This window comes from Anguilla anguilla, chromosome 17 (genome assembly GCF_013347855.1).
Source record: "Anguilla anguilla isolate fAngAng1 chromosome 17, fAngAng1.pri, whole genome shotgun sequence".
NCBI lineage: Eukaryota > Metazoa > Chordata > Actinopteri > Anguilliformes > Anguillidae > Anguilla > Anguilla anguilla.
In genome coordinates this window covers 722,233-747,391 of record NC_049217.1, presented here as the reverse complement: position 1 = coordinate 747,391, position 25,159 = coordinate 722,233, and the positions used below count along the sequence as shown (strand labels likewise).

At 41.9% G+C, this 25,159-nt stretch overlaps 1 protein-coding gene and 1 long non-coding RNA gene across 4 annotated transcripts; one reads left to right on the top strand and one right to left on the bottom strand.

Moving 5' to 3' along the window:
* Positions 1 to 1,117: 1,117 nt before the first annotated feature.
* Positions 1,118 to 4,723, bottom strand: LOC118216893. The gene is made up of 2 exons (XR_004763085.1): positions 4,196 to 4,723; positions 1,118 to 2,788 (listed from the first exon to the last, which is right to left on the bottom strand). It is a non-coding gene; the product is annotated as an uncharacterized LOC118216893 (long non-coding RNA).
* Positions 4,724 to 4,843: 120 nt separating this feature from the next.
* Positions 4,844 to 20,419, top strand: LOC118216891 (reticulophagy regulator 3-like). Of its 3 annotated transcripts, XM_035398498.1 has the most exons (11): positions 4,844 to 5,595; positions 6,722 to 6,828; positions 7,184 to 7,214; positions 7,947 to 8,073; positions 8,551 to 8,635; positions 11,141 to 11,278; positions 12,701 to 12,780; positions 13,526 to 13,658; positions 16,660 to 17,251; positions 19,350 to 19,360; positions 19,436 to 20,419. In XM_035398498.1, the coding sequence occupies exons 1-9, from the start codon at positions 5,369 to 5,371 to the stop codon at positions 17,232 to 17,234; spliced, it is 1,503 nt and encodes a 500-aa protein (XP_035254389.1). In that variant the 5' UTR covers positions 4,844 to 5,368; the 3' UTR covers positions 17,235 to 17,251; positions 19,350 to 19,360; positions 19,436 to 20,419. The 3 variants fall into 3 exon arrangements, with proteins under 3 accessions (XP_035254389.1, XP_035254388.1, XP_035254386.1); XM_035398497.1 differs by having other exon boundaries at positions 19,350 to 20,419; XM_035398495.1 differs by having other exon boundaries at positions 4,845 to 5,595; positions 16,660 to 20,419.
* The last annotated feature ends 4,740 nt before the right edge of the window (positions 20,420 to 25,159 follow it).

Here is a 25,159-nt window from a genome sequence, read left to right as displayed (position 1 = left end):
AAAGACTTTCGCGAGGGTATGACATTTTCAAAATAAAAGTACCAACGAAAAAACCACTATTACGTCCAACATAATGGAATAAATTAAGGAAAAATCAAACTACAGTTGTCCTAAAATATGAACTATTCATTTTCTGTTTTAACAATATTAAAACAACTTTGATTTTAAACATAGACATTGCAAAACTATTAATTTTCAGTTAGAACCACAATAATATTAATTACAAACAAATATGCCTTACTTTTTTCTTTTTTCCCCACATTTTTTACAATGACAAGGCAAAATTTGAAATGGAGAATTAAAAATGAAATACTCCCGTTACTTTTAAGTATTATTAGCAATACAACATTACATCAGTACATGAGTTTAACTGAATTGTGAGGGAAGAATTAGAGTAATTTAATGTTCTACCTTGTACTACACAACATAAAACAAATAAATATGAAAATGTGGCTGGATATTACAGTAGTATGGCAAGTTGAATTAGAGAGTATTAACACATAATATTTATATAGGTGAAAACATCACATACTGTATATCATGCTCTGCTGCCTCCCCTGGACATATTGTCTCAATGATATGGTGGTGTTTTTAAAACCATGGACACTCCACTTCTATGAAATGGTCTCACTTATATCAAATAAGTGTCATAGAAAATGTGACTGGGGTTTGAATATAAAGTACACAGGCAAATTTCCTTCAGTTACATCCCAATTGCTTTGTGATAGCATAACTTATATAATGCTCTGTTGCCTCCTCTGGACATATTGTCTGAATGATATGGTGGTGTTTTGAAAACTTTGGACCCTCTACTCTTCAAATATGTGGGTACAGTGGGTACAGCTAAATAGCTTGCTAGTGACTTGTTAGCTAAGGGTTATGGAATTGCCTTGTGTATTTACCTTGTGTATGATAATAAAAGTTTCAAATTCTTTGAAGAAAGTAATATGTCCGAGGACAGAACATGTCAAGTTACGTGTTGTCAGCTATGTAGCATAGAAAATGTATCAGACTATTCACTCTGAGGGGGAGCAGCCTCTAGCTTGTTAGTGTTGGTAACCAGAAATGTTGCCAAGAACAATAGTGACCGTCGTTCCAGGTAGAAGCAGATCCGAAGTTAGTGTTTAAAAATCAGGAAGCATTTATTATACAGAAAGCCAGCAACAGGGATTCACACAAAAATGTTCAATTCAACTGTTAGAGTTTGTGGAGTTTATACAGTTACATTTACATATATTCAAATTTGTGCGCAGAATACAGCATGAACTCTGATTGGTTGTTTGTTATACAGAGTTGCCCTATAGGCTGCAATTTCTACCACTGTGTCTTATTGGTTGTCTTTGTAAAACAATGGCGGACTCTCACATGCACGTGAGGTTTTGGAATACACAAATCTGTCTGTCTCCTACAGCACAAACTTTCTGTATCCTAACATTAGCTACACAGTAGTTTGCAAATAACCTAGAGTCTAGTCTAGCTTGCTAGCTTGATAATGTTAGCTAACGGTTATAAAGGCAATTCCACTTTTATCTTGTGCACAATATTATGGGTTCATATCTCAAGTTAAGTATTGTTAAACTATAGCAATAGATACAATGATGAAAACGATCGTATCGATATAGCTAGGTTTTACTTTTGGGAGTAGCCAAGCCTACAGCAGGTGGTTGGAACTTAAGTTATGCCTTTGTTCAACTTATATGGACACCTGAACATCACACCCATATGTACTTGTTGAGCATCTCATTCCAAAACCATGGGCATTGATATGGAACTGGAGCCCCTTTGCTGCTGTAACAGCCTCCACTCTTCTTGGAAGACTTTCCAGTAGATTTTGGAACATGGCTACAGGGATTCACTTCCATTCAGCCTCTAGCATATCAGTGAGGTTAGGCACTGATGTTGGGCGATAAGACCTGGTTTGCAGTCAGCATGGCAATTTATCCCAAAGGTGTTTGATGGGGTAGAGGTCAGGGCTCTGGGCAGGCCAGTCAAGTTCATCCCAACTAAACTCAGCAAACCATTTATTTATGGATTTTGTGCACAGGAGCTTGCTGAAACAGGAAAGAGCCTACGCAAAAGTGATGCCACAAAGTTGGAAGTGCACATTTCCCTAGAATGTCATTGTATGCTGTAGCATTTAAATTTCCCTTTACTGGAACTAAGGGGCCATGAAAACACCCCCAGACCATTATTGCTCCTCTACCAAACTTTAAAGTTGGCACTATTTGGGCCAGTACAGTTGGCACCATGCATTCCGCCAAACCCAGATTCATCCGTCAGACTGCCAGACAGTGAAGTGTGATTCATCACTCCAGAGAACACATTTCCATTGCTCCACAGTCCAATGGTTGTGTGCTTTACACCACTCCAGACCACGCTTGGTATTGTGCATGGTGACCTTAGGTTTGTGTACAGCTGCTCGGCCATGGATACCCATTTCATGAAGCCTTTGATGAACAGTTCTTGTGCTGATGTTTTTTCCAGCGGTTGTTTGGAACTCTGTAGTGAGTGTTGCAACAAAGGACAGATTATTTTTACACGCTGCGCACTTCAGCACTTGCCAGCCCCGTTCTGTGAGCTTGTGTGGCCGCTTAACGGCTGAGGTGTTGTTGCTCCTGGACGTTTCCACTTCACAATAACAGCACTTACAGTTGACTGGGGCAGCTCTAGCAGGGAGGGAGGGTGTGTTTATGGTAATAGAAAGGCTCCTCTCCCCTTTATTTTCTTGCTCTCTCTGTGTAAATCACCCCGTTGATGGGGCGGGTCATTATTCTGCCAGATGGGTTCCCTGCACAGGGAAGTGAAGGTTAGACAGGAGTACACATGCACACGTGAATCAGGACAAACTGACTTGTTGGAAAGGTGGAATCCTATGACAATGCCATGTTGAAAGTAACTGAGCTCTTCAGTATGACCCATTCTACTGCCAATGTTTGCCAATGGAGACTGTATGGCTGTATGCTTGCATTGATTTTATGCACCTGTTAGCAATCGGTGTGACTGAAATAGCCCGAAACCAATAATTAGAAGAGGCGTCCACATACTTTTGGAAATGTAGTGGAGAACCATGGAAAAAATGTTGGATTAGTTTTTATCATTGAAAATGCTGTCAAATTGACAACTGAAAAAATGATCTTTTTGGGGGTGGGGGGTGGGGGGGGGATGGCTACTGTGGGGTACGCTGGCATACAACAACAATAGACGACAATGGAAATAACCAAAGAATTGTAATTAGAAATTATCAGCTTTTTTCTCATCAGACCAATTTACTGGATTTAGTCAACATCATAATAAACTTTGAACTAAAAAAAAACTTAAATAAGTGGCTTTTGATCATTTTTGTTATAATATTTCACAGAACAGCAGCATTGGGCAGAGTGCAAATGTAAAATAAAAAAATCTTTCTTAGAAATGATTTTTTTCTCATATATTCTTTCTAATAAAACCTCTTTATCCAACCATCCATCAATTTGGATCAGTATCAGTAAGTACAACAGAGTAATGGTGTAACTCATTTTATGTTTTGAGATAAGTACACAAGGTAGTGGGGTGAAAGGTGGTGACAATTCTAGGGGCCCACAGCTTGAGGGGGAATACAGCTTAAAAAAAAAAAAAATTAATTTGTTTTTATTAAAAAAGGGGGCCCAGAGAAATATCCTTTGAGGTGGCCCAGAGTTCCTAGCTATGCCCCTGTTCACAGGAATACATTTTTTTCCCCGTTATGTTTTAATGGAAATCAATGGCAAAACGAGGTATTTCAGTTTCATTATTATCCAGTGGTGTCATATGGAAACATATATTTGATAAATTTTCTATTAAATAGTTTAATGAGACTTGATTTATTTATGAAACACAATATAGGAGAAAAAAACAAGTTTCATTAGTTTCAATAACAAAGTCTTTCTTCAATAATAAAATGACTAATTTCAGTAGAAAATTTAATATCAAGAAATTCAAATGTGTGCGTGTCTGTAAGTAGCCTAATCACATATGACGGTATGAAAACGCTTGTCAGTGGGGTGGTACCCTTTTGGCAGGCGATATAAAATAGTAACTCTAGACAGTAATACATAATTAATTTATACCTTTTTACTTATTAGTAGCCTACTTATTAGTACTCAAATAGAACATTATTGTATTTTCGAGGCACATTTGGGAAATTTGTTCCCTAAAGAGTAAAAAATGACCACTGTACCTTTATGTTTATGAGAGGGTATTCACCTTGGTGGTGCGACATTTTGTTTCAGAAGACTAAAAATAAAAACAATAAAAAAGACTAACACTTCCTGTGAATAATTTTAGCGTAGAATATGGATCCGATTTTTCCTATTTTCGTTTCGTTTGTCGGCATTCCAAAAGTCAGTCTTTCTATGATGACCTATCCTCACTGATGCTTGATTTCCATTTTAGGATTCGTGAATGGCATGAAGCGTTTTGCGGAGATTAGCTGAAATGTAGGCTAGTAGATCTATGGCAGATCCTCAAAAAAGCAAACGCCTTCATTCGGTCAGAAATGTAAAATGTCTAACATAATCTTATATTTAATCTTCCACGAACTTGATCAACTAACATTTTAATTTTTCAGAAACGTTGCCTGTTTATGTGGTCAATACCTTTATTTATACTTTATACTTTTAATACTTGCATTTATTCTGCAAGATTAAATTACGAATAATAAAATTATACCTTGGGATCTATAAGAACTCATAAGTCATGTAATAATAATAATAATAATAATAATAATAATAACAACAACAATATAAACATAACCAAATATTAATTCTGATTGGGTGAGCCAAATGCTTGCCCAACGCTGCTCCGTGTGCTACAGCGAATGAGTTCGTAGGGATTTTGGATTGGGAAAAACAAGCAATCCTCTTTGGACACGCCATATTGGCACTGTTAAGCTACCTAAGGGATTTAAAAATAATATTCTGTAACATGCAACATTCTCCTAAACGACGGGAATAAAATGGACGAAATATTTACAATCAGTAACCTAGTGTTATCATCACATGAATTTGCTTTTGTAGCGTTTCATTAACAACCGTGGCTTTACAGCTTAGAGACAAAAATATGGCATTGTGTTTAGTTTGGTGATTTATCTAGTTAGATTCAGCTATGCAGTCTAGTAACCAACGTCGGTTGCCATGGAGTATGTTACATTTCATGTCAGCGAGTGCTGCTAACTCGCTGCCTACTGTGCAAACAACTTCCTTAACGGCTAGCTAGCTAGTGGACCGACTAGCGCACTGGAACTACCTAGGTGTATCGTGCTGTGAATGGGCTGTAACGGTCAGGACAGACGCATATGCTAGCTTGGTTTTTAAGAGTCAGTGGTATTATTGGCTGAATTCCAAATGTTATAATGGCACTTAAGACACAGGAAGGCGCAGCGAAGCCTGGTTCGGGAGTCGGCCTACGCAGCCGACCGTTTTCCAGCGAGAGAGACGGACAAGTACGAGCTGTCAAAGCCTCCCTTCTGGAGAGATTAGGACCATACGAACCTGTCCTGACCTACCTGCAGTCAGTACTGGTGTGGGAAAAACCGCTTCACAGTGTGTTGCTGTACACCGTGATTAATGCTATATTCTGGTAAGTGTCGAGTAATTGAATAAGTGAAAATCACTAACGTTTTATATGATTAATTTGTCATATTCCTTATAGCTAACGTTAACGTTACATTGAACTTGCTTGCTTGACGTTGCGTAGCCCACCCCCATTTAGCTTGCTAGCTTTTCACTGACACACAGGCGTTTCTGTACCCCCAGTACAGTTGAAGATAATATAATAAACGAATGACTCAAACAAGAACTTTTCAAATATCACAGTGGGCGTGTGCGGTTAATTTAGTTCCGAGTCTCGTCAATGTGCATTTTATTGTTTGGACATAAAATAAAAATAATGAAATCCAGCCCCATAATTTAACGGAGCAGAAAATCTAGTTTATATGTAATGTTATATATCACTTATACAATTCCTTCGTTTGAATGTCAGCTTTAAATATGCGTAAAATAGAATAGTATCTGTAAATCCGTGTACGACTAGTACATCTGTCCCATCTATAGAAGGCTACTTCTATAGACTGGGCTACTTCTCCTTAGCCTATTTAAGTTATTTCTGTGATTACATACTGATAACTAGAGCATGATGGTGCCGTTCAGGTAGATTATCACAGATATTCTGGCACACGTTTCAATACACTTGATTTTGGAGGATTTTGTTCCCAGAACCTCATAAAAATACAAAACTAGGCAAAATGCAGGTCAGATGCTTAGGGTGTTGGACCCATTTGGGGAGATTCAGATGATTCTCTTCCAGATTTCAGCACTTCTGAAACTACATATCTTAATATTTTTAAGAATATTTTTGGGGATCTAAGAACTCATAAGTCATGTACCTTGGGATCTAAGAACTCATAAGTCATGTAATAATAATAATAATAATAATAATAATAATAAATGTATTTTATATAGAGCTTTTCATGGTCTCAAAGACGCTTGTGCCTATGAGTTTACTGTGCTTGTAGCCATGGGTGGGCCTGGCTGAGCCGAGCTGATGGGTGAGTCTATTTGCACAGTCCTGATGAATCTTGCTGTACTGCTCTGCCAGTCGGATCAGCCCAGCACTGTTGGTCCGGTCAGTGGGTCTGAGTGCAGCTCTGCTGGGTGGGAGTGTTTGCTGGCTCTACCTGTGTGGCAGGTGTGGTCTTGTGTCGCAGGTTCTTTGTGATGAGCTCTCTGCGCCTGTTGTTTCTGCTGTCCACTGGCCTGGCTGCCGCTGTGTGTGTGGACACCTGGAGGAACTGCATCTGGCCAAAGATCAGAGGTGAACTCTCTTGCTCAACTCTCCAACTTGGAAACCAGATAATGAAGTAGAGAAACTCCTGGGATGGTTCTTGGCTACAAAGCTGTACATTTCATTTTCAATGAGTTGTAAGCTTTCCTTCTCAAATTCAAGAAATAAGACAAAGTGTTTTGGAGTTGTTATTTGAATTATTTATTCAAGCTCTTTAAAAAAAAAGGTCACAAAGGTAAATCAGGTCACAGTTTAAACAAAGTCTATTTCATGAAGACATATATACAGCAAATATAATGCCTAATATAATGTGCCTGTTTTTCAGCAAGTGTTTTAAGAGCACAATATTGGAGAGTGAGACACTGACCATTCTTTCTCTTTACAGTAAAACGGGCAAGTGATACTGAAAATGAGAGGTACGTTACTGAAATCAGGCATGGTGCAGGTTCAATCAGTCAATAAACCTTCATTGTCCCCAATATTGTGCAGCCAAGTTAAAAATTATTGTAAATTGTAAAACATTAAAAACACATGTGGAATGTGAGGTTCACAGAAAAAAAGTCCAGTGAGTCAAAAAACAAAACAAAACAAACAACAAACAAAAAACACAGAAAGAGCATATAAAACACAGCCATAGTTGTTGTTCTCTTAAGGCCAGTTCAGATCAATGAATCGCAAAGAGACTGGATGCAACTTGCAAAATTCCATAAAGGATTTCACTAAGAGAGGAGGTAAAAACTCTTAATAGGTGAACAGATAAAATTAGTTAAAAATAGTTGAGAATAGTAATAATTAAGCTAAATACTTGATAAAGAATAAAGATACAGAAAATGGAAAGATAGTATAAGAAGTAAAAACACAATGATGCTGAAATATTTTGGATTATGGCTCTGGAAGCAAGTTAAAGTTGTGCTGTTATTTTTTAATTGTGGTTTCCAGTACCATTTCATAAAAAGCCATAGCAGTGCATAGTGCAGAAAGATAACTTTTCTTGAAGCGTTTCACATACAGTAGGCTTGACCAATTGATAGTTACCTGGATCACAGTGGAAAGAGGGAATCTCTGTTAGTAATCACATATGACAGTATGATGTTACCTATAGTGGGATGACATGACTAATTGGAGCGCCCGCTCTTCTTGTTCCCCAGCTGGGGGCTGGTGCATCCTGGGACCCTCAGCGTTCCGGAGCTCTGTCATCACATGGCTGAGGCATGGGTCAGTGGGTCGTCTTTCGCAGGAAGCTGTGTCAAATTCAAACAGGAACATTCTGGCAAGGTGAGTGCTGTTCTGTGCTAGTCTGATCAAAACAAAAACTGTGTCACAGTTTATTCAGTTATGTCTGTGAATCCAGAGTTGCAGAAAAGCAGGGGGCACACTATTGAAGTGTGGAGAAACTTGGAGAAAAGAAACTTGGAAAGATTATCTTGGTCTTTATTCTGTAAGAGTCTAAATGTACAATATCCTTTTGATAAAATGTTTGTATTTGAAACACTATTGACTATCCTACATAGTATTCTTTTGCAGCAGTTACTGTGTAATGTCCCTTTGTGTAATTACTTTGTTTTTCAATTAATAGAAAGTGCTGTTGTTTGTTGTTCATATTTTTGCGTTAGTGCTAAGCAGGGAGATAAAATGTAATTGCATATGCACATTGTGAGTTCACACGCATTTGGCTGACTGTGAGGTTTTCTGTGAGGTTCTACTGCAGTTGACTTTTAGGCTAACTGCCACACCGATGGCTCTGTTGCTCAGTTCTGTGTCCTGGCGTGCGGCTGCTTTACCTTGCTGGCAGTGGTGGGGCACTATATTCCCGGACTGGCCCTCTGCTACTCTGCAGGTGAGTGCATCCAGAGGGAAACTTGCAATCCAGAACATGCACTCCATTCCTGGAGAGCAGGTAAGTTGGGGCTTGTTTGAATCGATTACCCATGCTGGCTCCCTCCTTTACTGTAAGAGTAATATGGGAGAAAACTGTTTCCACACCTGGTAGCATAGACCGTTAGTGCCAGAGACACACTAACACTAATAATAAAATGAAACTCTGTAGTGCTGCATATCTTAATGTTGCCAACTTTAATAATTGTGGTGGACTTATTGTCATGTACGGGAGGGTAGGATCCAGACGCGGAGTGGAAAAAAACACAGGAACTCAAAAGGAAAGTTTAAACAAAGATTTTACTATTAACAATAAACAAAACAGGGAACCAGAAAGAGGCCACGACTGGCAAAACCAAAAACTCAAACACTAGAAGAAACTTGACACAAGAAAACAAATGACAAGGACAGAAACAGCGAACAGAAACAGGCAAGCAGAATACAGGCAGGGCAGAAAACAAGCAGGCAAAAACACAAGCAGGTCCAAAACTCAGGCAGGCAGAAACACACATGATACGTAGTCAGAAACACACACAGAAACACAAACACAAGGAATCAGCACCCGAGTCAGGGAGACAAAAGACTTAAATAGACTCAAAACCAACAAGACACAGGAGGGCACAAGTAACAATCAAACTAGAACAGGGTGGGAACAACGAGACACAAGCAGAAACAATAATAAAATAATTGAAAGCAATAATACAATTAACCAACAGGGGAACGAGCAGGTCACAAAACAGAAGTTTTTTCTGGCGGCCCAACAGGGAAAAACGGAGACAGTAACACAGAACCATGACACTTATGTTTTCATTGTGTCTGTCTTTTGTCAGAGTCTTTAAATGAACAGCTAGCTGCCTTCGTATATAGACTCACCCATAATTAGTCCCGTGATTAGTCTTAAACCAATGACAATAGTTTCTTGTTTCCACTTTATATATGTAGGAAATGCAACAGCTATAAACAATATTACAAATATCAAATTAAATAGGCATTTTAAGAACCATATTTGATTTCATTATAAACTTCACATCAGATGATTACTTTCATACAGCATAAATCCCTCACATCTACTCACATCTACTACATAGAATATCACAAAATGGCAAAATGGTATACGAGTCAAATCATGCCAAATAAAATTGAAAAAATTCAGTTTTGCATGCTTCGGTCTCGGAAGATCCTCATACTTTATTCGCAAAATTCCTTTTCCATTAAAATGAATAAAGCTGAACTTGGTCATGGTAATCTGCATAGTCGATTGAGGGGTCTGATTATGCTGAAAGATAAGGGGGCTGGGGGTAAACCCTTAATGTGAGTGTATTTCAGGCAATAAAGGAAATAAAATTTTCTTTGTGGTATTTACACTCAACTCATAGAAAACATAATCAAACCATGCAATTGAGTGTAGGTCATTTTGTGTCTGTGAAAGCAGCTGATGTGATGTGACTGGTGACAAGTTGGTTAGCCTCAAAATTACACAAACTAGTGCTACCTTGTCATCTTACATTTAAAACCTTCAAAACTATATTTTACACTGAATTTGACATTGAGACATACAGATCATGAACGTCTAGACATAAAATAGTCACTGCATGTGACTGGTGACAAACGACAGTAGCCATGGTCTCAGTAGTCTAACAAAACTCTGGTGCTAGCTTGTCATCTTACGTTTAAAACTATATTTTACAGTGAATTTGACATGAAGACATACAGATAGAGAACCAAGACAGTTTTTGAGTAAAGGCAGATAAAACCCATACTGTGTCCTCTCTCTGCAGTACTCAGATGTCAGGCAGTGATGTTAGATGTCAGCACATCTGAACAAACTCTGAACGGAGGCTCAAACCGCCATCCACTCTCAGCAAAACAACGAAAGCCCGTGCTGGTGCCTTTTCTGCTCTGGCCAGACTAAAAAGTACTCTACATGATTAATGATAGGCTTTAGGGCACGTTCAGACCAGTCTTGTTTAGTCCATTTTAATTGAAGCTAGAGCGTTTACCCCCGTGGTGCAGTTCGTTTTGGGTGGTGTGAACACCGCAATCAAACCCTGGTCTGGTGCAGACCAAACAACCGCTCTCTTGTCTGCCTCAGAGAGGTTGTCTCAGGCCACTTCCAAGTGAACTCTGGAGCAGTTCATTCAAACCAGTCGCAGCAAGCATACAACTTACGCTGCATTTTATTGGGTAAAAACTTCACTTCCTGTTTTAGTGACTGGTGAAACTAGTACCTTTCTGATGCTCCCTGTTCCATTCATTGATTTCTCCCTGCTCTCCTTCTCTCCATCCCTCTCTTTCCCCCTGCCCTCCCTGTGTTCTATCCCTCTCTTTCCCCTTGCCCTCCCTGTGTTCCATCCCTCTCTTTCCCCCTGCCCTCCCGGTGTTCTATCCCTCTCTTTCCCCCTGCCCTCCCTGTGTTCCATCCCTCTCTTTCCCCCCGCCCTTCCTGTGTTTTTTCCTCCTGCCTCAGTGCTGGCAGTGCTGCTGTTCCCGTTGGCAGTGTACCACCGGACGTGGGTCAGGCTGTGTGTTCTGCTGGAGCCGGCCTTGCGGCGGCTGGACTTCAGCGCGCGTGGCTACATGATGTCCCAGCCCAAGCAGAACCAGTGTGAGTGCTGGCCCGTGAACCGCCTGCCCCTCCATGGGCTGCCTCAGGTCGCCACATGCGCTCGGCTAGTTTAGCTTGGCTGATCAGTCACGTTGACAACGCCATGTCTAACCCATAATTACTGTACACATTTAGACAGCCAGCCAGCTGTCACAGGAATGGTGCTTGGTATTGATAGGCTTAGAGTTCACCAATGGAAAACAACATAATTGCTCACTGACCAGTGGTGAGGCGCGCAGGTGATGTGATGTCCTTTATCTGCGAGACGCGGTCATTTCTTCTTTTTCTTATTTTTTAAAAATAAATCCAAATTTTGTAAATTGGGCAGGTTTGTGTGAGTGTTGAATTGGGCGCCATTCAGACTGCACCAATTTGTCTCCCTTAAAACATACAAAGTTTTTTCCGGTTTGTTCAACTGTTCTTTTTTTTCAGAATCTCTTTTATAATTCTTCTTCACTTCATTCCCATTTTGTACACTGGAGGGGGTGGGAGAGGGAGAAGACTACTGAGCCGTTGGGTTTGATATCCAGGAGATGGCTAGCTGAGCTGTAGGGTTTGATAGCCAGGAGACGGCTAGCTGGGCCGTTGGGTTTGATATCCAGGAGATGGCTAGCTGAGCTGTAGGGTTTGATAGCCAGGAGACGGCTAGCTGGGCCGTTGGGTTTGATATCCAGGAGACGGCTAGCTGAGCTGTAGGGTTTGATAGCCAGGAGATGGCTCGCTGAGCCGTTGGGTTTGATATCCAGGAGACGGCTAGCTGAGCTGTGGGGTTTGATGGCCAGGAGATGGCTAGCTGAGCTGTAGGGTTTGATAGCCAGGAGGCGGCTAGCTGAGCCGTTGGGTTTGATAGCCAAGAGACGGCTAGCAGAGCCATGGGGTTTGATAGCCAGGAGACGGCTAGCTGGGCCGTTGGGTTTGATAGCCAGGAGTTGGCTAGCTGGGCCGTTGGGTTTGACAGCCAGGAGACGGCTAGCTGAGCTGTAGGGTTTGATAGCCAGGAGACGGCTAGCTGAGCTGTTGGGTTTGATAGCCAGGAGACGGCTAGCTGAGCCGTGGGGTTTGATAGCCAGGAGACGGCTAGCTGGGCCGTTGGGTTTGATAGCCAGGAGTCGGCTAGCTGGGCCGTTGGGTTTGACAGCCAAGAGACGGCTAGCTGAGCTGTAGGGTTTGATAGCCAGGAGACGGCTAGCTGAGCCGTTGGGTTTGATAGCCAGGAGACGGCTAGCTGGGCCGTTGGGTTTGATAGCCAGGAGGCGGCTAGCTGGGCCGTTGGGTTTGATAGCCAGGAGGTGGCTAGTTGAGCTGTGAGGTTTGATAGCCAGGAGAAGGCCAGCTGAGCCGTGGGGTTTGATAGCCAGGAGCGACCTCTTCTCTCCAGCTGTGCACCTCCTGACCTCTGACCTCTGAATCCCTGTGCCCCAGTCCTCTGCAGGCCCGTTGGTCACATGACCCCAGCTGATGCCAGTGACAGTGAGGAGGAGCTGGCTGCATTCTGTCCCACGGTAATTCACAGTCAAAGGGAAATATTCCTTCCTGCAAAAAGGGGTGTCATTTTATCCACATTCCAATTCACAATTCTGTTCAATACCATTGATTGGTCTAATATTGGATTAAATATTTTATTTGTGTATTGAATTAAATAATTATTGAATATATTAAAAGTATGAATAAGCCACTAGTCCTACGTGGATAGGGCTTAATTTCATTGCATTTAATGATCATTACATTAAATAATTTATTACCTCAAATACACTGCATCTGTTGAAAGTGTATGCCCCACCATGCTCTAGATCTTCAATAAAAGACCTCCTCACTGTCTCAGCCACAGAAACCTTTAGTGTGTGAAAATCAAAGTTCTGTGATTATTCAGGGAAAGTCCCATCCCTTGCTCTGGCTGTTATTCTCAGTGAAAGGGGCATAAAGGGAAGGTTCCTGCCTTTTCCCAGAGAGATAAATGGCTGTGCAGGTGCAATCAGTTCAGATTTATTTTTTTTAGTGATTTTTTTTTTTAACAAAGACAGCTTACAAAATAAGAGCAAGTAGGAAAGATTAGGCAAGGCCAAGCCTGAATTCCCCCTAAATTTGCAACTGCATAGTAAGGCCACTCTATGACTAGATTTGGGCCAATTAACACTAGCAGCCTGCTAGGTCAGGAGGCTCCCATTGGACAGCTGGGACTGCAGTGTCTTTCAGCGCTGCATGTTGTTGTTGGTGCGATACGCTGACATGTCTGTTTCTCTCAAACAGCTGGATGACACAGTGGTGGCCCGGGAGCTGGCAATCACAGACTCTGAGCACTCTGACGCTGAGGCCTCCTACACAGACAACGGCACCTTCAACCTGTCCAGAGGCCCGACTCCTCTCACTGAGAGCTTGGAAGGTCAGACCAGCGTTTCCCCTTCAAAAACCTCACGTCTCACTGGACCAAGCGTGAGGAGACTTTGTTAGTCCCTGTTAATGTTATAGCCATTTTTATACAAAACTGTCAAAAGAAGAAAAAACAATCAAAAAAACGGTAAAAAGCAAGATGTTGGACAATTGGTTATGAAATCGTCAGTGACTGACAGACTCACTGAATTTGGTAGTTTATCTTACATCTGATATGTGGTTAACAATCATTCATGATTTTAACAATGAACATAATTTCACAGTATTGCATCCAAAAACTAAACTCTTAGAATATATGTACCTGAAATGAATGTATCATGAGCTATAACTGGGCCAAGCATTTATTTTGCGTAAACCTTTCAAGTTTATTTAAAGGCATGCCATGCAGGATTTTCGCCTTTAAAATATTATAAAACAACAGAACTCAGTCTTTACCACGATTTTACATAGTTTGACTACTACAAACCAATATTTGAGACATGTTGCATTTTTCACTAAATTTGTATCTTGTGAATCGTGTGCCTTTGTTGCCGTGGGGGATGGCTGGTAGACCATAGCCTGGAGTCCTCTAGGCTACCTCCCCGATCTGCTGATGGGGGAAGGTGGTCTCCCATTGCGCTATGCGGTGGGAGGGGCATACGGCTTTGCTGCAGTGAATACATGATTCTCGACTAAAAATGCAAAACAAAATAAAATAAACAGAAATTCAAGCGAAAATTGATTGATGTGTTTGTGAATATGTGTGCTTATGTTACAGAATTTTGGGGTGCTTCCAGGCAGGCTAGAGCAGACTGAAACCCGCTGGTGTGCTAGCACTGGCTAGTGTAGGTCCGTTCCATCACTCGTAAGCTAAAGCTAGCGCTGGTGTGCCAGCAGTGGCTAGCGTGGGTCCGTTCCATCACCCCTAAGCTAAAGCTAGCGCTGGTGTGCTAGCAGTTGCTAGCGTAGGTCCGTTCCATCACCCCTAAGCTAAAGCTAGCGCTGGTGTGCTAGAAGTGGCTAGCGTAGGTCCATTCTATTACCACTAAGCTAAAACTAGCGCTGGCGTGCTAGCAGTGGCTAGCGTAGGTCCGTTCCGTCACCCCTAAGCTAAAGCTAGCGCTGGTGTGCTAGCAGTGGCTAGCGTAGGTCCGTTCCATCACCCCTAAGCTAAAGCTAGCACTGGTGTGCTAGCAGTTGCTAGCGTAGGTCCGTTCCATCACTACTAAGCTAAAGCTAGCACTGGTGTGCTAGCAGTGGCTAGCGTGGGTCCGTTCCATCACCCCTAAGCTAAAGCTAGCTACCCCATAACTTGACTGCAAGACTGCATGAGTTCCTGGAAGATATCCAACCTGTTAAATTTTTGTGAAATCTGGGGTGTGCCAGTCTTGAGCGGTATTTTCCCTGTGTCAATGTGTGTATGTCCAAAAACGTCTGCATACTCCCAGGCCATGACTGTGATCTGGGATTTCTGGACTCGAATATTCCCGATTAGTTCACAGACTCTGCCTTTACTGAAATTTCATGGCATGTCCTGAGACGTGGACGGCCATGTCTGGTAATCTATGCCAAGTGTCTGGACAAGAACACCTCCATGCATGATGTCAGTTTCTGACACAGAACTTTGCTTTCCAACATTGGCACACGCCACACATGGCAGGAAATGTGTTTGTTTCCACCCATAAATACACCTGTTCATGCAGTGTTTGCTGCATGATGGCAAAGTGGGAGTTTTTGCTATCAGATATGTCAGTGAAGCAGTTTGGCATATTAGTGACTGCTTGACTGGTATGAATGCAACTATTGCTGTTTTTTTGAAAGAGACGTGATTCCAATTGTCTGCAATGCAATATTATAAAGCTACTGACATAGCTAGCCAGAGCAAAATATGTAGTTGTTTTTTTGATGCATTAGTTCTATCATCTTGGGGGTCTAGGTGGTGTTCAGAATAGAGGAGGAGATGTTTTTTGAGTGTGAAAACAGGAGTGAAGCACAGAAAGAAACCCTGTATTGTATGCCTTTAAAACAATTTCTCCTGTAGGAAGAGTCATTCTTGGAAAATCTTGAACTATTTCTTGAACAGTAAAGTTAATAAGGGACAAGAAGTATTGCTGGAGTTACCCTACTGCTTGTGCTCAGATTTATATTATGTTTTCTTTACCAGTTTGGGAAATGGCCTTAGAATCTAGATTTTCCTGTTTAGTATGTGGACTATAACTGCGTTTTTAATCAGGACATAGAGCACAGACCAAAAGTATTAGGCTACCTGTAGTTTATAAAAAAACTTCAGGTAGAGAAGAATTCAGTTAGTACATGAACATTATTGAATAACAACCAAAGTTTTTTCTTCTATATTACCTACAATAACACGAAAGGATTGCTTTTACTTAAAATTTTCTGACGAGAACTGCTGATGGGCAGTAATATTAACAGACGAAGACCAGAAAGATAAGAGGCAGGAGACAAATATCTTGTGTTTTCTAGCAAGAGAACTCACCATAAAACTGCACCACAATTAAAGGAAGAACGGAATGCAATTAGAGGGAAACCAGTTTCCCTGACTACAGTCAAATGGCGACTAGTGTCTGCTGGTCTAAAATGAGGTGTATCTGTGAAAAAGCCCTTGCTATGAGCTGTTGACAAGAAAAGACTCCAGTGGACCAAGCATTATAAATACTGGACCAAAAATATTGGGAAATAGGCTATCAAATAAGGATTGTTGCATTTCAGTTCAAAATCTTTTCTTGTTCAGCATGCCACCAATCTCTCAGGATGAAAATCTGCACACCGATTTATTGATTCATTTATTTATCCATAAGGACATTCTGATTCTGCATCATACAATCGGCAGATGAGAACACAACATATAACACTTGTGCAGTTGATTCAGTCTATTCAAGATCACATCCATCATCAGAACAAGCAGCTGTGCAGTAAGATCCTGGCCATTATTATCCTCAAGGCCATTATTAGTGGTGTACAGCAGCCACAGAGTTCTCTCCCTTTCCCCTCAGACCTGGACAGGCACAGCGACCCGGAGGAGTCCTTCGCCCGCGACCTCTCTGACTTCCCGTCCATCAACCCCGATGCGGCAGCCTTGGAGGACGACGATGACACGAGCATTGGGCTCCCCAGCCTGGGGCCCTCGGGCCTGTCCGGGTCCCGCAGCGCCGCCCTGCTGGACCTGGAGGACGAGCTGGACTCGGACCCGGAGGACGAGCTGGACTCAGAGCTGTCCTTCAGCGGCCTGACCTCGGCCCTGACCTCCGGCCGCGACCTCACCAGCGAGATGGCGGGGGCCATCGCCAGCAGCGTGTTCCAGGCCGCCCTGGAGGGGGCGCTACAGCCACGCCCGCCGACTGGGGCCCGCGGCGAAGGGCACGCCCAGCCCCACGCTGCCCGCTCCCGTGGCTTCCGCCACCAGTCCAGCTCTGAGCTGGACACCGACCTGGACGGGGAGGAGTTTGAGCTGCTGGACCAGTCTGAGCTCAGCCAGATGGACCCCTGCGGGGCCCCCAGCCAGGGGGGCCTGCGGTCCAGGACCCAGGGGCCCAGCTTCCTGTCCAGCCTACTGGGAAAGCCCCAGTGAAGACCTGCCAGTGTGGAGTGAGTTGTGTTTGGCGGTTTGTAAAGGTGAAACAGTGTGCAGGAGGGGATAGTGGTTGTATTTGGCAGTTCATAAAGGTGAAACAGTGTGCAGGAGGGGATAGTGGTTGTATTTGGCAGTTTATAAAGGTGAAACAGTGTGCAGGAGGGGATAGTGGTTGTATTTGGCAGTTTATAAAGGTGAAACAGTGTGCAGGAGGGGATAGTGGTTGTATTTGGTGGTTTATAACGGTGAAACAGTGTGCAGGAGACTTGTCCAGACTTGTTCTTTGATCCCAGCAGCCAGGCCTTCAGAATCACTGTGAAGTTTTTTTTGTCATTTACATTTTCTTACTGATGTGAAAACTGTATTTGATTCTATCCAGGCAAGACAGATTTTTTTACTTTTTTTGTGGCAGAGCAATAGGACACATCTTATCCATAGAAATAGAAAACTACGCTACATGTGGTACATTTTAAAATGGGTGACAGAATTTTCTCACGTGAGTCAAAACTACAGAAGCAGCAGCGGAATGAAGATGTCCCTGTGTTTATCTGAGTGTATAATCCTAATGTAGTCACCCAGAAAACATGGGACCAGTCATTATTTCTGAAGTCACTGTCAAAAAAGTTTGTTCACCACTAAAAAAGAAGAAAATAAGATTATATGTGAGCAATATCAGATTTCCCAAGGTTTTTGCCTTCATATAATCTGTTGCATTGTACACTGTGACTCAGCACATATTTTTTACATTTAATGGACACTCCAATCCAGAGTGAGTTTTAAAAAATGTGTAAAAAATTCACCTCAGCATTCAGCTTTAAAGGCCGAAGACAGTTCTTTTGTCCCTATGTGAAGTTTTACTGTGATCTAATCTACGTGTGAGCCAGTGGTGGTGTGTACAGCCAGTTAGCTCATTCACCCAGAGTAACTGGTGGAAACAAAAGCCTGCATACACCGGCCCCCCAGGATCAGAAGTGCCCCCCCCACGATCTATCATGTCATTTAACGGTCGCTAATTACATGCAATTTTACATCGAGTTCACAGAGAAGTATGTGGCAGTTAGAGCACATTTATAAAATTTTATTCAGTAGTATTCGCCAGTTAATAAATGGATACGATTTACCAGTAACAAAGTTTGAATTTTCAAAGGGCTTTTTTACTTTTTATAGCAACTACGAAAAGGAACAAAATCCTCAAGATGAAAACACCTGAAGACATCATAGTTAACAAATGCAATGGCAGCTACACGGTATTTCAGATTGTTTTATTACACATGTAAATAAATCACCTGAAAAACTTTTATTGCAGTGTTTATGTGAAATGGTGCAAAAATACAGAATATACTGTACTGCACCTGGTCATTATGGAGATACCCCTGAGACACCAGATATGTTTTTTTAATGCTGCTCCTCTATTTCAGATAGTGATAACCATATAGTGAATCACAGGTTGAATGTTTATTTATCACAGCTACTTGCCATGTAAGTTTTGTATTCCCAATTCCAACTTTTCTTTAGTTTTAGGCTTGGCATGCTTAATATCATCGTAAGCTTCCAACATCATCTGTCAGGGACTGTCATAATAGAAGCAATGATGGGTATATGAAGTATGTTTCTGCATGTTTGCATTTTTCTGTGTAAAGGGTTGCTTGCCTCTTTTGGTGTGGTTTATACCTGTAAACAGTGTCTTCAGAGAGCAGCCCCCCCCCCCCCCCACCCCCCGACTCGTTTTGCCCTGTGACACCTCTAAATGAAATGCATTTTAAAATTTTCCGCCAGTATATAAATTATATATATTATATATATATTATAACTATTTATGATACAAAAATATTTTTTGTTCAACTTAAAGATTTAACATTCATTTCACATTTATAGAAGTATCCTCCTTTCCCCCCAAATTACTTTTTATTTCATTTTCACTAGAGGGTGACTTGTGTCGCCGTATGAAAATGTCCAATTTAATTTGAATTTGCAGAAGAGCAGAATGAGAAATTATCTATAGGGGGTGAGAACTTCAGATGGCACTGTATCATCTGCAAAGCCATCTACTCCTTCACCATTTAAAATGAAATGTTTTATACATTTTTTGAAAGGTATTTTGTGTATTTCTAGTATGTTGTCAGGGCAGCCGATCTGGCGACCCAGTGGTGGGAGGGATAGGGCAGCCGATCTGGCGGCCCCAGCGGTGGGAGGGCCAGGGCAGCCGATCTGGCGGCCCCAGCGGTGGGAGGGCCAGGGCAGCCGATCTGGCGGCCCCAGCGGTGGGAGGGCCAGGGCAGCCGATCTGGCGGGCCCAGCGGTGGGAGGGCCAGGGCAGCCGATCTGGCGACCCCAGCGGTGGGAGGGCCAGGGCAGCCGATCTGGCGACCCCAGTGGTAGGAGGGCCAGGGCAGTCGATCTGGTGCCCCAGCGGTAGGTAGGGCCAGGTAAACCTGCACTCATCCTTCCTGCAAAGGCAGAAAATCCAGGTCAGAAAGTAAAAGTCCTTCCAGCAATTCTGTTCTGAACACCTGAATTTGCTGATTAGCACAATAGTTCAGCCAGCCAGTAGAACTAATTAGTGAAATCTGCTGGCTGAGTTCATGGGTGGAAGAAACACATGGCATGACTTTTACTTTCTGGCCCTGGGCTTTACACCACCTTTTCATGTTTAAGTTATCTGTGTGTCAAGTCCAGACAAACCTGACAGTAAATAAGAACAGATGCATGAGTATAAGTGCAGTGTGTTATGTGACTTCTGTCCTGGGAATGTAAGCATTTTCTGGCTCTTAAAAACTCAGTCTAGCTTAATTTGTGTTGTTTGGTCAGGTTTCATTTGTGTGTGTGTGGGGTGGGGGGTGGGGGGGTGGGGGGGATTCCCACTCGTCAGCTTTTGTATACATAAAGCTAAATGCCCAGTAATTTAATTTGTTTTGTGCTGTATGGACAAATATAGTAAAATGTGTGATTATATTTGAAGTATATTTAACATGTAATTTTTTTTTTGTTTTGACCTGAGCAACTTTAGCAAGGATTATTGTTGTTTACGGGGTTGTTGGGGCTGAACAGGTCATATGATAAGCTTCCCTCTCTTCAGAGGGTACAGAGGGTGTCTTTAGTATGTCTAATTAAAAATGTTTTTTTCTCTATAACTGGTTTTGATGCTTTGATGTAAAAACATTAAATATAGTGTGTGATACTAACACTGTGGCTTTTACTTGAAATTCAGTATCTTCTGCATTATAAAAACAGGTGTGTTTACCTTTATGGGTCAGTTCACCTTGGCGGCTGCAGAAAAGTCTGTGTAACTCTGTGGATGCAAATACGATTCGTCTTGGATGAATATAAGGCACACCTTTAGTCTGTGTTTAGATATTTGTCTCTAAAGCAGACTTCCATACACCCATGGCCCAGTCAGCTCATTAATCTATACCAGATGCACAGAGCATGAGGGTACTGTGCACCCAACCCTTTGGAACACAAGCCTTTTGGGGCTCCAGCCCTTTGGAGCACCAACCCTTTGGAGCATCATGGTGTTCTGGTGGTGGCAGCCTATTGTGCCATTACCAGGTGCTGATGGGGGGGTGCATCATGCCATTGGTCATTTTTTGCAACTCCCTATTTATGTGCCATGTCTTTGAAAAGACCTGCCAATTTAGCCAGAACTTATGGAAACAGGGTAGATAACCTTTCAGGGGCGGTTCACCCAAAAATGAGTTTCCACGTTTCCACGTACCCAGAGTACTAACATATCCATATGAAGTACGCTGTGTACATCCGAGCTAGGTTTTGTGCAGGCGGATAAAACTTGAGTGGTGGTGACATGGTGTTGCACAATGCAACGATTTGTCGTAGTTTCAATATAGCAATTTGATGGCAACATACTTCAGAAAAACTTAAAAAGAAAGAAGGGTCGCACACTCTGTTTACTCCAATGCAGATTTTTATCTCCAACGTTTTGGCAGCAAGCTGCCTTCGTCCCGAGCTTACTTTCTTCTTTTTTTGCAACACTAAATTAACTCAAGTGACTCTGAAATCAAATCGGATGTCCATTTGTCAAAGTTTGGTGCGGCAATCTATTCTATGTTTTCCGATCACAACTGCAGAATCTGAATCTGCGCTCTCCACTAGTGTGGTGTGTCACTAAACAAAAAGTTTAGAACCACTATGAGTATGCAGTTTGTAAGCGGTGCCATGTTTGGCAGTGGTTTGATTTCAGCCGAGTTCTCCTTCTTATCAATTTGGCCTGGTCCCAATTCACTTTCTAATCACTCCGCCTGCACACTTAAGGCCATGATACACGGGCAACTTTTTTGGGCAGCAATATTGCTGACAACGACTGCCGGAAATATTTTCTATTGAAAAGCGGAAACTTTTCATTATCTGGGAACTTAGATCGATTGGGCAACACAGTAGGCAACTTTTTGGGATCCTCCAATCAGAATACAGATTTTGGCATGTGACTACTTCTCTTGGCTAAAGAAAATCGACCAAGATGGCGGCCAATCTTGCCTGGGGCGAAGAAATGGAGAGGCAACTGATTTCATTCTTCTCAGGTAAATTGAATCATTGAAACATGTAGTTCTCATATATTATGAATATACATGTATTGTTAATTGTTTTTCAACAACTGTCATCAACTGTATTCTCAGCTATCTTTATTTATTAGCTTAAGTCACTACTAAAGTTTTTGTACGTTTTCATGGTTACCATGGGCTCCGTCAGTCATAAATGTATGCATAATTTGGATTAAATTAATTATTTGATGGAAATCTGTCAAAGTAACAGAACCTGGGTAATTAATATGACCCAATATTCATAGTTAGCACACTGAATAAGCAAAGTATTTACCTAAAAAAAATCGATGATAGCTAGTAGCAAGCTAGCTATCTAACATTAGTTAGCAAGTACCTAACTTAGCTAAGTTAACTCGTTTGCTGCCTGTGTGCGTGTGTGACTATGATGAAGCTAGCTAGGTGTGTGTGTGCATGTGTGTGACTGATGAAGCTAGCTAGGGGTGTGTGTGTGTGTGTGTCTGACTATGATGAAGCAAGCTAGGTGTGTGTGTCTGATGAAGCTAGCTAGGCGTGTGTGTGTGTCTGACTATGATGAAGCAAGCTAGGTGTGTGTGTGCATGTGTGACTGATGAAGCTAGTTAGGCGTGTGTGTGTGTGTGTGTCTGACTATGATGAAGCAAGCTAGGTGTGTGTTTGTGCATGTGTGTTTACAGCCCTGACTTCAGCGTGAGGTGTCAGATGATGTCACACAAACATGGCGGCAGGCATGGCAAATTACACTGTGAACGGCACTCAATCATCTCAAGACAATCTTAAGCTATTAAAATGCACTCTTCAGTAAGATTTCCAACATGGCATGATAATGAAACATGTTGTTTGCAGAAACAGGTGTGTAATGGCATGATAATGAAATGTTGTTTGCAGAGACAGGTGTGTACCCACATGGTTAATCACTAACAAGCATCAGCTTCTCTGGTTCAGCCATTTTTTGTTTAAATGTCATCTTTCCGAGCTCCAGTCACTGGAACACTTTGTGGCTGAGAGTCAGAAAAATCAGGACGGAACTTGACATTGGACTTTGTCTGGAATGTAGCATTATAATTAAGGGTAACTCGAAATAGAGGAGGAGCGAATAGGAGGTGAATTGGGACCGGGAGTTATACTCCCATCTCGACTGAGGAGGCAAGTCGCGAGAGCAAACTGGATGGGCCAAAGGGATGAGCACACAGTGCACCCAGTGGTCATGGAGTTGTAGTATCATGTAGTATCACCTTGAATTTACTTATTTCCTGTGTCTTTTTTAAACTACAATGAGTTTTTTTTTCATAAAAAATGCTACCAAAAGGTCACCCGCCAGTGTGAATGGTGTGAGTGTGTGTGCCCTGCGATAGACTGGTGGTCTGTCCAGGGTGTGTTCCTGCCTCTCATCCTGGGATAGGCTCCAGCACCCCCCGTGACCCTGCCCAGGATAAGCGCATATAGATGATGGATGGATCTTAAACCATCATAACACAATGTATAACAATGTATATACTTTATCATTTTAAAGCATTCTGTTCATTTTTGCAGAGGATTTGTATAGGTTTTTGGACCCTTAGACATCTTAGACCCATATACTGATGAAAAGATAATTCCCACTTGAAAATAATGCAAAAGTAAGTTTGATGAGTCAAAACTGTTGATTTGTAGTGAAGTATATGATTATGTTATGATTACAGGGTACACTGCTTACTTTTTGCTTCACAGATCTCTAGTAGTTCCACATACCACCCTCAGATTTATCACCCTAACTTTATTTATGATCCAGGACATGTATTGTTTTACCTACAGTAATACAGTAAGATCAGTACATGATCTCTCAGTATTTCATATCAAACTGAAGGTGAAAAACTTGCATTTTGGAAATTTATTTCTACCTAAATTGTGAATATAATACAATCTAACCTTAGTATTGTAAATATTACAAGTGTCTCGCTTCATTTAAGCCATTTCCAAGTCTCTGTGATGCTCACATTTGGAGTTATAAAGACTTAAATAGAACACCCCCCAAAATGGATGAGAATTGCGATTTGCCATCTGCACGGGGTAAATTTTGTAGCACAAATAAAAATTAAAAGCGGCCATAATTTGGACAGAGGGAACTTGTTTTTGATGTCACAAAGAAAACATTTTAAAAAACTACCGATATTTGATGTAACCAAAATGAACAGAACTGGAATGGAAGCTTCTGTTGCACAAGAAATCAAGCATAGGAAGAAATGAACCAGGAGAAATTGTCTGAAAACTACAAAGTGACAATCACATGTTTCAGTGGATGGAATGCCAGTGCCATATTATTATGCCAATACATTCCCTTCAAACAGCAAATATTTCCCATACTTTCTTTGTAGTATGCAACTTTGTGAAGTTTTATAAATAATATAAATCCATATGTAAACCTTAAACTTTCTTTAATTGTAGTTACAAATAACAGCCATAAAAATATTAAATTCTCTTGTTCACATCAGTAAAATGCTTTGAAAATCATGACCTGCTTCATTCCTACCAACAAACAGTGTGTATTTAAGACTGTATTCACTTCTTGTGGCCAGACTTAAATCCCACTGACAAACATTGGAACCAATTTACAACCAAGCTACATGAGCAACAGAGCCGGTAATCTGCCAGTTTTTTCCGAACAGCAGTTCATACTGTATAAGGAATTGTGGCCAAAGCTGGGAGCATTCCAAAAACATGCCATGAACCTGTAAATTGATGTTCAAAGTATGATGCTTCTGGGACAGGTTCAGGGCAAACGAAGGACCACGCCCACTGGTTCAGTGGCTACACGCACCTGGAGTGTATTAGCAATTAGTCTGGATATTTAAAATGTACTCTTTTCCCAGTAGGTGGCTGTGACCGGGGAATCCATAGTCCGAGAGAGGAAACTGCATGAGATAGCGGCACCAAGGAGCTGGAAAGCTGCTGTAGTCTGGTTGTTTTGTTTTGTCTTTGTTATTTTAGTTTGTAATGTTTCGTTGTTTTAACCTGGATCCCGTGAGGGTGAAGGGTGAAGATGTTTTGTTTCCGTTTTAAATCGCTCTCTCTCGACAAAGCATTTAAATAAAATTCCAGAATTCCCGTATCTCCCTGTGTGCAACGCTTCTGTCAACAAAAGGGGTGTGTTGTGGTGCGTGATGTTTTGGTGCTGAAACCCGAAAGGGAGTGGTCTCGGCGTAGATCGAATTAGCCTTCGGCTGAATTCTCGAGGTGGAGGTGTGTAGTATTCAGTCCGCTGGAGAGGCGGATTGCTCTTGGCTGCACCAGCTGGTGGAGAGAGCACACACACCTGGGTTGAGTTAGCTAATCAGCCCAGGTGCTTAAAGGTGTGCTGCTCTCCACAGTTCCGGGCCGAGACCAGGAGCTCACACCGAGAGCGTGTTTCTT